Genomic DNA, 15,562 nt, shown 5'->3' on the forward strand with positions numbered 1-15,562 from the left:
TTCAAATATCATAATATATATATAATAATAAATTTGAAATTCTTTTAATCAATATATTATATTTTTTAATTTTTTACCATGTTGTTTGTATTAGTTAATAAGTTATATTACTAGAGATTTGTTTCAGTTATATTTTATTTTAAAATATTATAATTGATCAATTTTTCAAGATACATTTTTTGGTCATTTTACATTCTCATCAACTGCTTTCATCAAATATGATTTATTTATCAGTTAGCTTATCAACTAGTTTGTCAAATATAATCTAAATATGTAAAATAAGTCTTGACAAACACTAGATTTAGGAACATATTGATGAAAATAAATTTTTTAAGTAATAATTATTGAAAATAAAAGCATAAATAATTAATATATATCGATAAATAAATAATAAAAAACCCACTTGGAAAAAAAGTTGTTGGCTTTTTTTTTTGGATGTTCAAAGGGCCAACTAATTTCAAGCTGCCATTTGCATGTTTTTTTAATCATCAATACAACAATAATTAATTAATATTAATTTATAAATTTAATTATACGAGTTGTTGTATGAATCTTGAAGATTTCAAGTTCGTACGGTTATCAAGTGAGAATCATAATTTTTTTGAGAATAATATTGGTTATATTATCGTCACTAAAGGGTCGTTTACTTACTCAGATAAGCGTTTACCAAATCATATTATCCTTAGCGGATAAATATGATAAGGACAAAGAATCTTATTCAATAAGAGCGAGACAAAGATCAAGAGTCTTACCCGGTAAGTGAGAGCAACGACTCTTACCACGATAAGAACTTACTGGGTAAATTGTTGCATATTGTGTTGTTTTGGTGGACTAAAATCTTACCCGGTAAGTAAATAATAATTTTACCAATACGCACTTATGCAATGCAATTTTTTGATAGTGAAACCCATTTTGTAGTATATTTATCAAGAAAAAGAAAATGCAAAACCACACAATATTTTACCAACACTATGATAATGTGTTGGACATTTAAAATCATATACAATGGATGACATCAATTTCAGGCATGTAAAACTTAAAAGCAGGTTGTTTATTGTTGGTGATTTGTATCATTAATATTATTTAAGTGTAATGAGATTAATTTGTTAACCAATGTAATCATGATTAATATTGAACAAGTAAGAAATGTGCGAAATGCACACTTGTTTGAGTTTATTTTGACGGGGGTCCGGGGGCGGTGGCGGGGTCCAAGAGGCAGAGCCCCTGGCTGGGGTCGAGCTGAAAATGATTCAAAAATCTGAATTTGAAATTTTTTATTCGGGTAATATTGTTTTGTGAAAAATGCTTCAAAAATCCGAATTTGAAATTTTAAACCCGGTTTAGAGTTCAAAAACTGCCGTTTTTTGATAGTTTTCGAATTCAATTTCGAGTTGGTCATTTTGATTTTGAAAAGGTACACAAATTCATAACATTTTTCGATTCTCTGTTCGAAAACACTAAATTTTATCCGGTTGAAATTTCGATTGTACCATCGAAATACTTCAATCTGAAAGTGTTACACGACTTTCAGTGAAATCCAAGCAATCGAAAACCAGAATTTCTAACAGTTATGTTGTTTTCGAAGCCATAAGATTATACCTTTTAGACTCGTGAAGACTGGAGATGATTCGTATAATGAGTTGGAAGGTTTGTTTTTCGTTCATCTAAGATCAATGAAGCTATGACGTGCATTCATACAGTCGTGTTGTGGTTGGACGTCATTCATATAGGGACCGATTACCCTATAGGGTAACAAAACAAGACACATATATCTAAACGAACTTTCAACATGACAAACGTGTCATTAAACATATCTTTAACATACCACACTTCTAACAACTGTTAATTATGTGGTTTTATTTCAGTGTGCATACCAGATATAATCTTCAAAGAATCTTACGGACTTGTATTTGAGACACTTAACAAATTAAATTTAACGGCCCTAACAGACAAAAATGAAAACTAGAACTAAAATGAAACCTTGATGAATCCTTGTAATTTTAAAAAGTTAGGAAGGAAAAAAGAGGGTTTTCATAAACCCAAGGGACTACTTTTGTAACATACTTTTAAAATTAAATTATGAGTAAATTACACTTTTCGTCCTTGTGGTTTGTCAATATTTTCGTAATTCCTACCATTAAATACAATATAGCAAAAAGGTAAAAGAATTGTAAATCAAGCAATAAAGTAGATCATAAAACCGAAAATAACAATATACAAACCATAGGGACTAAATATGAAATTACTAAACCACAGGGAGGAGAATAGCAATTGTTAACGAACCACAAGGACAAGAAACGTAATTTACTGTAAAATTATAACATAAAGAAGTAGAAAGTAAACAGGGGGAGGGGCGTGTGAATCGATTTACCCCTGATCGAATGCTAGGGTTTTCAATTCACTAAACCGATAATCATCACTTCTATGCATACTTGCATATTCCATAAACCCTAATGCGGAAAGTCTTACAGAAAAACCCGAAACATTTGTTGGGTTTTCATCAAAATGCCATCCACGGATCCAGATCTTCGTCTCCTAAACCCTATTCCACCACGCAGAATCAACACTTGCTCAACGAAATCAGACACATTCTTCAATCAGACAACTGGGCAGACATCTTACCCCTCTCAAACGTACCCAAAAAGCTGAACCCACATGTAATTCGATCTTTGCTTCAAGAAAACCAGGTGGGTATTCAATCAAATCCCCAATTATTGCCTCTTTTAGCCATTACTCTCTGCAACTCTAACTTGTATGGATGTGCTAGTCTTATAATTGATGCAATGATTGCAATTGGTTCCTCTCCTATCTCGATTTCGGGTTCTATTGTTAGTTGTTATAATGAAAATTTCGATCCTCACACTAACTTGAATCCCACAGTTTTTGAGGTGGTTGTGGATAGGTTTAGAATAAAGGGTTTATTAGATGAAGCTGCTGAAATCCTTCTAAGTGATCTCCAAATTGTTCCTAGTCCTCTATCTTTCAATTCGTTATTAAAAGATTTGCTTAATGGTAACAAGTTTGATCTTTTCTGGGATGTATGCAAAGCGATGTCGAAAAAAGTCGGTTTCTTTGATGTTTATGCCTATGGTCTTATGATAAAAGCTCATTGTGTGGTGGGAAATCTTGATGAGGCAAAAGGGGTGTTTGTAAAGATGGGTGAGGAAGGGTGTGAGCCGAGTTTGGTCACGTATAACGTGATGATCAGTGGTTTTTGTAAAAAGGGTCGTCTTGATGAAGCTATCGAGATCAAGAAACGTATGATTGATAAAGGGTTAGTGCCGAATGTGTTCATATATACTACACTAATTGATGGATTCTTCATAATGAAGAGATCAGAAGAGGCAAAAATGGTATTGAAGGAGATGAGGGATGCGGGCGTGGAGCCAAATGTGGTGACTTATAATGCGTTGGTTAACGGGTTTGTATCACGACGTGATATGGAATCGGCAATGGGAATTAAGGATGAGATGGTCGCTAGTCAAATTGGTGCGAATTTGGTTGTTTACAATACGCTTCTTCACGGGCTATGTAAGGAGCATATGATTGATAGAGCTCGTGAGTTAACGAATGAGATGTCGAGTATGGGGTTAAAACCGGATTTTAGAACTTTCACAGTGTTGATTCAGGGTTACTGTAAAGATCAGAGATTGATTGATGCGTTTGAAGTTCTTGAAGATATGAAGAAGCTTGATTTGGAGCCGAATGTGAGAACTTACGGTCTTTTGATCATTGGATTGTGCAGAACCGGAGATCTTGAAAAGGCGGACGCCCTTCTTTTAGAAACGAGCTTGAAGAATCTTAAACTAGATCAAATAGTTTACGAGACCCTTTTGAGTTATTGTTCAAAGGAATGTGATTCAGTAAAGTCGAAAAGAGTTTTGGAGGTGATGAAGGAGCAGGGGATAACGCTGAATGAGGTTTATTACGGCAGCCTCATAGGAAGGCTTTGTGGAGTTGGGAAAATGGATGAAGCGAGATCGTTCATGAATGAAATGATCGAGAGAGGTTTGGTGCCAAATGCACACATATATGAATCATTCATCAATGAATATTGCAGGTTAAGGGAAATGAAGGTTGCGAATAAGTATTTCTACACAATGCTAGGTCGTGGTTTAATACCACAATTTGCGTCTTTTGCGGTTTTAATCGAGGAAAACTGCAGAAGTGGTAACGTAGCCGATGTGTTTTTGATTTTGAGATGTACGCTTTCCCGAAAGGTTTTTTCCGATATTCGAGTGTATAAAGTGGTTCTTGATGGTCTCATGAAGTTTGGAAGACTTGAAGAGGCCTCTGGGCTCATGGTTGAACTCCACGAGAAGGGTTTCGTTCTCGAATGTGGCTCGATCGTATTGAGTTTGTGCAAGAAAGGAAAGGTGGAAGAAGCTTGTACGCTTGTCGAAAATTGCGGATTTACGCCTAGCGTACTTACGTACAACGTCTTGATAAAGGGTTTTTTCAAGATCGGTGATGCCACTAGAGCGAAGGAATTGTTTGATGAAATTAAGGAAAAGGGTTTGAGCCCAAACGATGTCACGTATGGCACAATGATCATCGGGCTATGCAAGTTCAAGGATTTAACTGCAGCGTGTGCGGTATCAGATGAAATGATACGGAACGATGTATCGCCGAACCGGTTTCTGTATACTGCTCTTGTCGATTGTTGTCACAAGATTGGGGATTCGGAAAAAGCTAACGAGCTGAGTCGACAAATGATCGAGAAGGGTTTTGCGTTGACTTCGTTCTCCGATGCGTTGACTACTAACGAGCAAGAACCCGAAAGAAGCCAAGTGGGAATGTAATGGTGGAAACAAGATAGTTCTTTTCAGTTTTCAACAACCTTGTTTCAATCTGAATGGGTCAGAACCAGACAGGTCGGCATACATCTCAACTAAGACGTTATTTTCGAGTGGGATATACTGGGTTCGTTTGGTTTTGAGCCCGAAAAGCATTGGGCCCGAAGCAAACACACGACGCTTTCTTACAAGTGTTTGGTTTGACTTTAATTTGATGACTATTTGAGTCTATTTAGGTCAAACAAAAAAGGGTCATTACAGTTTTGTAGATTCATTCATGGCAGTAGCCAAAATAATGATGATAGAAGTGTTTCATACGATCATCGTATTATGGTTCTTCCAGCGTCCAATACATTTCAAGAAGCATATCAACGGTTGCATCTGCCAACCACGGCTATATGTACACATGGCCGTTCCTGGGAGGGTGGGCCAAGCGACGTCAGGGCCCACAAAAAACAGGGGTTCAATTTTTTTTAGTTGCAGAAAGATATTCGCGTAATGCAGCGAGATAAATCTCAATTTTAATGTTTAGTTTTTATTCTGTCTCTATCGATATAATACGATTTTATGTGGTTTTGAGAAAGCGATAATATTTTTATTTTTGAATAAAATATAAATTTGAAAAAATTAAATCGATATTATTATCAAATTAACTATTTAATAGTTTTTATTTTTTGATGTAACTTCTTTAATTCAATTTTTTATTATAATTTAATCTACATATGATAACAAAGTAATTTATTTTTAGTTTAACAATATAATTTTTTATAAAAATAATAATTAAACATTCTGTTAGAATTCAATAATTATCTTAATTATATTTTAGATTTTTTATATTTAAAATAGATGTTTATTCTGTATTTAATTATGTTTATCTACAGTTAGTTACACGAATTTAAAAATAAAGCTTTAATAAGTTGTATTTACACAAAATTACTTGTAATCTTGAATTTTAAGTAATATGCATCAATAAACAGTATTTTATGTATAAAAAACTGTTTTTAAGAGTTTTTTTTTAAATGTTTTATAATATAGTATAGATATAACAGTAGTTCAAAAAAGTTGGTAAATAAAAGAGACATAAATTTTTTAGTATCTAATAGGACAAAAAAAGAATTTTAGTATTATATTAAGACCCATACATGTCTTAATTAATTATATTGGACAAGAAAATATGTGAAAAGTCAATTGGTCGTTCATTTTATAATATTGTTTATTGTTTCTCTAATTTTTTGTATCTAGTATACATGTCTAAAACTACTTGTCTAGAAAATCATGATATATTCTCTATCATTCATCTCTCACTAAGGGGCTGTTTGACATTTGCTGAATGGTTTGGTGCAGAATAGATAAGAGGTTCTCATGATATAGTGTAGAATGAAATACAATTGTTTATAATGAAATTAGGGTGTTGAATGGTTAAGAGAGACCCATGATACAAAATCATTCACAGGGTTTTAAAACTATTAAAAGACATACTTTTTTTTGCCAAACAAGATTCACTTCTTAACGATTCATAGATTAAGAGGTAAACAAACAACCTCTAATTCTAATTATTCCAATTTCCAACTGCATGAATTCTATTTTTGTATTAGCATATAATTGATCTTTTGTTATTAAATAAGAAAAAGTCATACCTTTTTAAAATACCAACCATATCAGACTGTCTAACTTATATTTAGGATTTCAAAACTATCCTTATTTTTCCATACATTTTTTAGTCTTTATTACCTAACTTAGTGTATGAATCTTAAATACTCCTATCTCAAGTTATAACCAACATGGGTTTTGATTCTAAGATTCATTATTGCGAAAAAGTTTAACCCTAAAGGTTTAAAACGATGTTTAACCCTCTCAAGTTTAACCCTAAATGTTTAAAACGATGATGAAAGACAATAACATGAGGTGGGATGGAGCCAACTGACTTATATTGATTTACATAATGTATTGCTCAGTAATGGTCAACGTTATGATCCCAAATGATGTCAATCAATATATTATAGGTATATGATATGATTTTTTTACAGTAGAACGGATTGATGATGCTATGTATAACTGATATGGTAGATAATATTAATATATAAATGATTATAGATTGATTTTGCACCAAGGAATACTCAGAAAAACAGTTTTATATGAATTATTAGTATTTTTTAAATTTACTGCTAGGTAAGAACAATAGATTGAGAGTTTTTTTTGATAGGGAGGGGGGAGACCCCTCCAGATCAAGGCAAAACACTAAACACAAAAACAACAAATTCGCGCTCGGGTGGGGGCGAACCACATCCACCAGAATAGATTGAGAGTTTTTCGTCCATAATGAGGGCCCTTTTTTACCTTTAGCCCAAGGTCTATAAAATGTTAGGAACGATCACAATATTGCTCTGAATGATCTGTGAGTACACATAGAAAAGAAGATGATTGATGACCGACGTTCTTCAAGCGGGTCTTTTGCTCTTACGTTGGACATGACTTATTTTATCTGGTTTATTCTAAGAATGTTCACCTCTATCTGTTAATTTTATGTAACATTTTCGAACTTATCGAGCTTCTTTACCCTCTGGATGGACCTTAGAAGTAGGGCCAGGAAAAAAGCTGCATAGAAAGCATATGGGAAGTGAATCAAACATTGCAGGAATGACAATTGAAGCATATATAAAGCAAAAGGTTATTTTAAGAAGTGATAAATATTTGAAAAGTAAAAGAAGTGATCCTAGCCTTTCATACGGTCATATTTCGGATTTGACTGGTCAAATATTGCGTCTATGTGAAAAATAGAGAGGGTAGTTTCGTAATTTTAACAAATAGGTGGTAAACGAGTTCATATATGAACTGTGAACTCGTGTGATTCACATATGAACTAATTAACTGATAGGTTCATATATGAATCAGTTAAATAGTTCACATGTGAACTAATTAACGAATTCACATATGAACATATAGTTCATTTGTATCATATGGGTTCACATATGAACCTATTTGCCGTTTATTAGTAAAAGTTACGGAAGTACCCTTCTATTTTCCGCATACCCATGCGATGAACTATCCAGTGCTTCACAGTCAAAGCTGCAAATGTTGACCAGATGAAGGGCTATGATCGTTTCCCAAATATTTACTTCTCCCAAATGATCCTTTCCCTATTATATATATAGGTGGACGTTCAAACGAGAAGACCTCCATTTTACGAGAATGCGAGGACACCCTCATCACATTGTAATAATACACATGAGGGACCCTGTGACGTGCGGACGACGTGTCTTGCAACTTGGTCATGTCAAAGGTTGTCTATGTCTCTGATTTAGTAACACATGTGATAATACACGCTAGGGAGCCTTGTGATGTACGACGACTTGGCCCACAACCTAGGTTGCACCAAAGGTCGTCCGCGTCTCTGAATTGGTACCACATGATGTATTATATCTGATGGAATATAGTATAACATGTGATTGACTACGGTAAAAGAGTGTTTTTGCATTTTAGTTTGAACCCTTCCACATATATACATAGGGTTGGGTTAAGGCCACCCTGTTTTTGTGAGACCCTTGATACCAGCTGGGAAGGCATAAAACACACTGAACCTTAACAGAAGGTACAAAAAACAAATCTTTACAGTGTTTTTCTATGAAGTTTCACGTTTTTTGTGGTCTCAGATTTCACGAAAACAGACTGTTCTCACATGGTTCCAATTCTCTTATATGTTACCTGCACCAGCAAATGATCCATTTGCAATAAGTTGGTTGTCTTGGGTGATGAATGTGACCCCAAGATTTGTGAGGACACCCAATATAACTGTATACATGGTTGCCATTTGCAATATTGTTGCCTTTCGAGCGGCTCTCTCATACTGATGCATTTGCAAAAATCAAATCAGATAAACCAAATCAAACATACTGAGATATATCCCACTTGAAAGTGAGGTCCGAGAGAGGTAGAATGTATGCAGCCCTTTCCTCTACCCAAGAGATGGAGAAAATCAACTTAGAGAACGAAAGAGAATAAAGGATAGTCCCTCTATGTCTTGTATGTTGGAGGCTTGTTTTTAAGGACTATTCATCATGTATTCATGTGAGAATTGAGATACATTAAATGAACTATCACGTGCATAAATCAAACCATACGAATACAATATATCCCATTCAAAGGGAGGGTGGGATGTATGTAGATTTATTCGTTATCCTAAAGAGTATAATGTATGTTTTTGTTAACGGTACAAAACTTGTTTGTCCCACATTTGATACAATATTAGAATGAGACATGACAGGTCCTGAGTGGACAAAAATGCATTTTTTTCTCACACCAAAATAAGTTGAACAAAAATCAAGGAGATGAGACAAGATTGGTAAATTACCTATGTCAAACTAAAACTCTAAGACCTTCTAAAATCCTTCCACCCGTCTAACTCATTTTCGCCCGTCCAGTTTTTTCCAATCCAGTCCGTGTACCAAATGCATATATATATATATATACACACATACTCACTAAAAAGGATGGGTTGGTAAATATGAGATAGGAGGGTTCTGAAACCATACGGTTATGCAAGGAGGTGAAAAATGTAAAGAAAAAGGTATGAACTACCTCTAAGACTCTGACTCGAAGTTGAAGATCTCCGGTTTCAAGTTGCTCTACAAACTCTTCGATATGCCGGACCCTGTAAGGCATGGACATGGTGTGTGATCTTGCCTGAAAGTTTGTTATACCCGTTAACTTGAACGTTTAAATCACCTCTAAAGTTCTAAAACATACGAGCATGCAATAACATCCAGTGTAGCAGGATCTTTAATAAAAAATAACGAGAAATTTTGGCAAATATGTCTTTACATTATCAGCTTGTTTTCGTATTTCTTGAATAAGTTCTGTTCCAGTACGCTGCTGTTGTTTGAGGTCGAGCAATTCCTGCAAGTAATTTCGATCATATAAGAAGCCAACATTTGAGGAACATGGAAAGCTTTTTTTAACGAAGTTCATATGATTAACATGTTTGTGCAAAGATGTTCAACCTGAGCATAAGGTGCAGCAATCTTGACAAAGGAAAATTTCGGATCAAGTGCATAGCAGATTCCTGCAAGTACATATGAGCATGATCACCTTACATCGAAATGGTGTTTATGAAGATCAGTCCGTTTAAATGAGTTTGAAGATAGGTATCTTAGACTCGTAGCAGTACTAACAAGCCCAGTATACCACTTGGAGGGTAAGATGTACGAAAAGTGTGAGAAAATGGAGAAAAACAGATACGCGAAACATTACAAAAGTGCTAAATAGTGAGTAAAGTCTTCCAATACCATACACTTTGATTTTGACAACTTGAGAAGATTCACCTTCAAGTGTGGAAAATGCCCTAATCACGAATGTGAAGGTGGAAGGAAATCGGAAGGGTTGATCTGTTGCTACAGCAAATAAATCCTGCAGGTAAGTCGTGACATTCTCAGTGATTATGTGTCGATGGAGATATCTTCTAGCCAGAAATTAATAGCATGCATTCAATTTATAGCACCTAAAAGATAAACCGATTAATGACTCGAAGTTTGTGTGCAGAACCTTGAGGGTACTCGTTTCGGATGAACTATTTGTGGAATATGATTGGATGGAAGATTCGAATCAAAATTTAATACATCCGGGAAACTATGTTAAACATACGGTTTGCATCTTGCTGTTCCCTCTAGCATCATATTGATGTGCAAGGGATCTGTCTTGTGTGCAAAGCGATGGTTAAGGCCATGTTTGGCAAACTAGCTATTGGCTGAAAACTAGGTAGATTACATTGTAAATTGACCTAAAAGGAAATGTTGAAAGATTGATTGGAAAATAGATGAACATAACTGGAAAAGGGTGAAAAAAGCCCGTGGAGATTATTGAAACGCAAAATAAGCCAGCTTATGTTTGCCACACATGGCCTAAGAGCAGTGGGTAAGCGGACTGATTACCGGTTAGAACTGGTCCTACCCTGGCAGCAGGACCAGTTAGCCCCATCTGGGGACCATTTAAGCCTGCCGGTCACAAGTAGCCCTTTTCTCCCATGAATCGGTCAAGACTGAACCCAGTCAAGGTCTGGCTAAGGCTGGAATTGGTTACAGAGCAGGAGTGGGGATGGTCCAGTTACAAAAGGACTGGTCCAAATGAGTCAAAATAATAGTCGCTAGATTCCAAATGATGCTGAAGAAGATTAACAATTTTCAAATGATATGGTATTGTAATTTATATGTTTTAAAAAGTTTCTAGTTATAAAGAAGTTTATTTATATAGCATAATCAAGTTTAATTTGGTACTGTAATTTCTTAAATTTCAATCAAACAATATGGCATTTTGAGGAGTTTCTACCTTAGTGATTGATTAAACCTATTTATTATTGCACTTGCAATCTAAAAACAATAAAATAGAAAAAAAAAATACTAACATAAAATAATATGTTACTACCATTATGTAGTTAGTTAACTTATAACCGTTTGGAAATGAAAACAAGCTCAAACAAGTTCCAGCTTTGAGTGTATTAACAGCTTACCTTTCCTATTGCAGCCAAAGTGGTCCGTTGATCTGGTGATTGCTTTAGCCAATTATCCAAAACGAGCTTCATAGATCTCCTCACCTATGATTGAAATGTAGTCAGCACTTAGGGTGCGTTTGGTACACTGAACAAGATAGAACAGAACATGGATCACTGGTCCATGTTTGGCATGACTTTTAGGTGGAATAAGCCTATATTTTAAAAATATACCCTCATAATAAAACGTAATTCTCTTCTAAAATATCAAATACACCTCCCCCTTTAGAAGAATGGCTCCATTTAAGGGAATTTCAAATGTTATTTTGTCGTTTTAAGACATTTTTATTATTTTAATTTGTAAGACTTTTAATATAATAAAATATGGTATGAACTTTTATATTTTGTTTTATATATTACTCGTCCAGTAGATCTATAGTCTTAGTACAGGTAATGGGCCTCCAAAAAGAGCAGAACGACCCTCATACCAAGTAGGACCATAGCTAATCAGAGTTCATACAGAGCTCACATGTTTCTGGGTTTAGTGATTCAATTTAAGCTACCGGAATCATATAGTGGAAGATACATATTACATACTGATGACATGTCTCCAGTAGGTTGAAGTACTCCAAGACTAATCAGACTGTTCATAACCTGCATGACCATAGATATTCCAGTGTCAATAATCGGGCCTAACCACAAGAAATTCAAGATTGTAGACACAGACCTCTTCCACATCCTTTTCATAAACGGCATAGTAAAGATCCATCATTCTAGCCCTCGTTAAAGACTCTATCTCCCCCATCATGCCAAAATCATAATAGATTAATGATCCATCCACATCAATAGCAAGATTTCCAGAATGAGGATCAGCATGAAAGAAACCTGTTTTCAGTATCTGCATATAAAACACAACTTCAATGAAAAGACATGGAGAGAGATTTTTGTAGTTTGCTACTTATGCAAGGATACTGTATCAAGTTGGTGCATAAACAGGTAGATTCTTCACCTGAATCAAGTATGCTTCCATAGCGTTTGAAGAGATTTGAGATCGATTGTAACCCCTTTCATCTATAGCATCTAACTCATTAATCTTAATACCTGCCCAGAAAAATTTCAAATTAAACGATGGTGATTCTTTACCTTTTCAAACTCAATATCAGATCATATTAATAGCTCAATGGAATGGGGGTTAAGGTTGAAACCTGGAACATACTCCAATGTCAGCACCTTATTTGCAGTATAATCCCAGAAAACTTGCTACATGATGAAGATGAACATCAGATTAGAAATTTAGAACCCATATTCCTATTGAAGGACATCTGGTTTTAGGCGTACAACAATAGGAAGTCCTTCAAAATAAGATTGTAAAAAAATGGAAAGCAAAAAATCCAGCAAGTGACATACAGGCACACGGACCCACTTTATATTACGAAATTCTCGACTAAATCTCTCAGCATTTTTCGCTTCATTTACATAATCAATCTCCTCATACAGAATCCTGCAAATAAATGCAAAGACAATAATGGCCAACTTATGTATCGGGTCACATCAGCAAGATCACTTCGAGCATCCTTCAGCTTATGTATGTTGGATGCTTACTTTGCACATTCTTCATAGATACCTATCCAGTCCCTAGTTGGACTGCCAAGGTTCTCACTGCTCTGAAAATACTCCGCTATTAGCTTTAAATTTCCTGGAATAAAGGGGTTTACACGCTAGAATCATGGTGTAAACCACAAAATTGTAATAATTTCTTTAAGAGGTGCACTCACGTAAATCAATGTCAAAAAGTTTCTTGAGACCAGGTCGTTGGACTTTCACAACTACTTTCTCTCCGTTATGCAGTATAGCCTGGTGTACCTATAGGATGTGGACAGATAAAATAAGAAAACCACCAATCCGTTTACCTTCTTCTAAAGATTGGTTATTTTTGTTTCCTCTTCTCTCATCATTTGTGGGTTGTTCATATAAATCTAACCATTCAAAACTAAGGGTTATGTAGAAGCACCTGACCAAGACTAGCAGCTGCAATCGGTTGGTCTTCAAACTCCTTGAACAGTACATGAACTGGAGATCCCAATTCTCTCTCAATGAAACCTTTTGATTTCGTTGGTGAGAAGGCAGGTACTCTGTCCTGTAACATATGATGACATAATTAACATAAAACGATACAAGTATCCACAGTTGACCTTCGATCATCTTGTACAAATATATTTCTACACCACCTGAAGAAGCCAATGATGATATGCAGAGAAATGAAATGGTACCTGTCGTTTTGGGGGTTCTAAAACTAGTGGCTAAAAACACTAGCAAACGAACTGGTACCTATTGTTTTTGGGTTCCAACTTTTCATCTTCTTCCTAAGACTCGACTCAAACAACTAAGTTTTGTACATCGTTTTGAAAATTGCCCAACAGTACCTGCAACTTGGCAAGCTCATCGACAATTTCACGTGGAAATAGATCCAACCTTGTTGAAGATAACTGTCCAATCTTAATAAAGGTCGGACCAAGTTGCAGCACATGTTCTCTTAACCACGAGGCTGTTTTTCTTCGTCTGCTTATCTGAATAACAAAGAGCAGATAGTAAAAGAACATACATCGTAAATGCAGGTTTACTTAAAAAACAGGAGACTAGGTAGAAATAGTGAAAGAAAGAAATGTAGCAACCAAGGGAACTCAGATGCGGCCTCAAACCTGTTTGCCTTCTGTAAAGCCTCCAGGATATGACCATTTTGAATCATCAAACAGAACACGAACACAAAGGGATAGAACAAAAGACCACACATCTATTGTTCTTTGTACGGAATTATAATTTTCATTTGCCCAGCTGAAGCTTTCATCTGATGGCAAGACCTTCAATTCTTCACTTGGCAGAAAACCTGTGGGCTCTCTAACTTCCCTTGAATTAACCAGTCCTGGAATGGTCTCTCTCTTAGCACGACTTGCTCGGTTTACAATCCGTGAAAACACATTCACTGTCCGAGGTCTTTTTTCAGATGAGGGCATCTTTTTCATCATTTCACTTGTAGGAACCATAGCTATTGCCCTACGATCTTTTCCCAGCTTTATGGGCTTACCATTAGAATCCACATTCACTGGTTTTCCATTGGCACCCAATTTCACAGGCTGACCATTTGTACCCAGCTTTACTGGTTGACCGTTGATACCATGTTTCATGGGCGATCCTGTCTGATGCATCTCAACTTGAAATCTGTGAAACCTCTTAATTTTAGGGAATGTACCTTCATGCCTCTCCAATTTACGAATACAGACTGAACTTGAGAAACTGAGATTGTCCATTATTCTCCCTTTACCAACTGGAAATCACGGAAGCAGCTGCAGTTTGAAGCCAGTATTTCCACCATTCAAGATTGAACGCAGCTGCAGTATTGAACACCAAAGAGGAATACAATAGCAAATGTCAGTGAAGCAGAGAAACTCAAACCATCAAATTTTGCATATGAAGAGAGACAAAAATATGCAATGTTAAACTTTCTGGGTTCAGAACAACAGCCATAACCATTTTTCATCCATTTGACAAAGATTGATAGTAAGAAGTCACGTAGAGTAGGTATAGCCTAACTAACGACATTTTTCAAATTTAAGAGAAAATAATTATGGTTGTCTTCGCAATTGTGAGTCAGACGTATGGAATTGAAGCCACAAGGAAAAAACTAAAAGATAATGATACTATATAGGCCATAATCATTGCTAAGCTAAAAGTACCTACTACGTAGGAGATAATGGCTGGTTAATCTACAATCTATATCAGCTTATCATCATGGCTACAGTAACTACAATTTTGACGAACCATAGGCGATGAGATTGATCTGCTTTAACAAGATTAAATTCCAATACGTTAAAAGGAATATATATTGATTTCACACTCTAATCCTCACATGAAAACCAAATGACGCACGATTCTTCAGCAGGATAACCCTAGTATTCATATCAAACTCAAATTGAAGCCATCGCAATACTGCTTGACATTAAAGCTAGTTAAATGGCGATGATATCCTCGGAACATCAAACAAGCAGTTGAACAAACAGAAATTCACAAAATTAAGAAGAAATTACACGAAACACAAGCTGCTTTAGATCTTGCACATTCAGTTCATGAGAAAAATTCAACAGGAGTAACAGGAAGAAGATTCAGCATCAATTAAACTTGGAATATGAAATTAGTAAGGAAAAATCAGAAAAGTAACCGAAAGAATGTGATTGTTGAGTCCGGTGATGGAGCAACAACCGCATGATCAGCATTCACGATTTCTTGCTGATCA

At 35.5% G+C, this 15,562-nt stretch overlaps 1 protein-coding gene and 1 pseudogene across 1 annotated transcript; one reads left to right on the plus strand and one right to left on the minus strand.

The window, feature by feature from the left end:
- The first annotated feature begins 2,419 nt into the window (after window positions 1–2,419).
- Window positions 2,420–5,258, plus strand: LOC112500903 (pentatricopeptide repeat-containing protein At5g61990, mitochondrial-like). The gene has a single exon (XM_025104513.1). The coding sequence runs from the start codon at window positions 2,454–2,456 to the stop codon at window positions 4,800–4,802; it is 2,349 nt and encodes a 782-aa protein (XP_024960281.1). The 5' UTR covers window positions 2,420–2,453; the 3' UTR covers window positions 4,803–5,258.
- Window positions 5,259–8,244: 2,986 nt separating this feature from the next.
- Window positions 8,245–14,644, minus strand: LOC112500767 (annotated as a pseudogene).
- Window positions 14,645–15,562: the final 918 nt, after the last annotated feature.

The sequence above is a fragment of the Cynara cardunculus genome (assembly GCF_001531365.2).
Source record: "Cynara cardunculus var. scolymus isolate 2C chromosome LG 17, CcrdV1, whole genome shotgun sequence".
NCBI classification, from domain to species: Eukaryota; Viridiplantae; Streptophyta; class Magnoliopsida; order Asterales; family Asteraceae; genus Cynara; species Cynara cardunculus.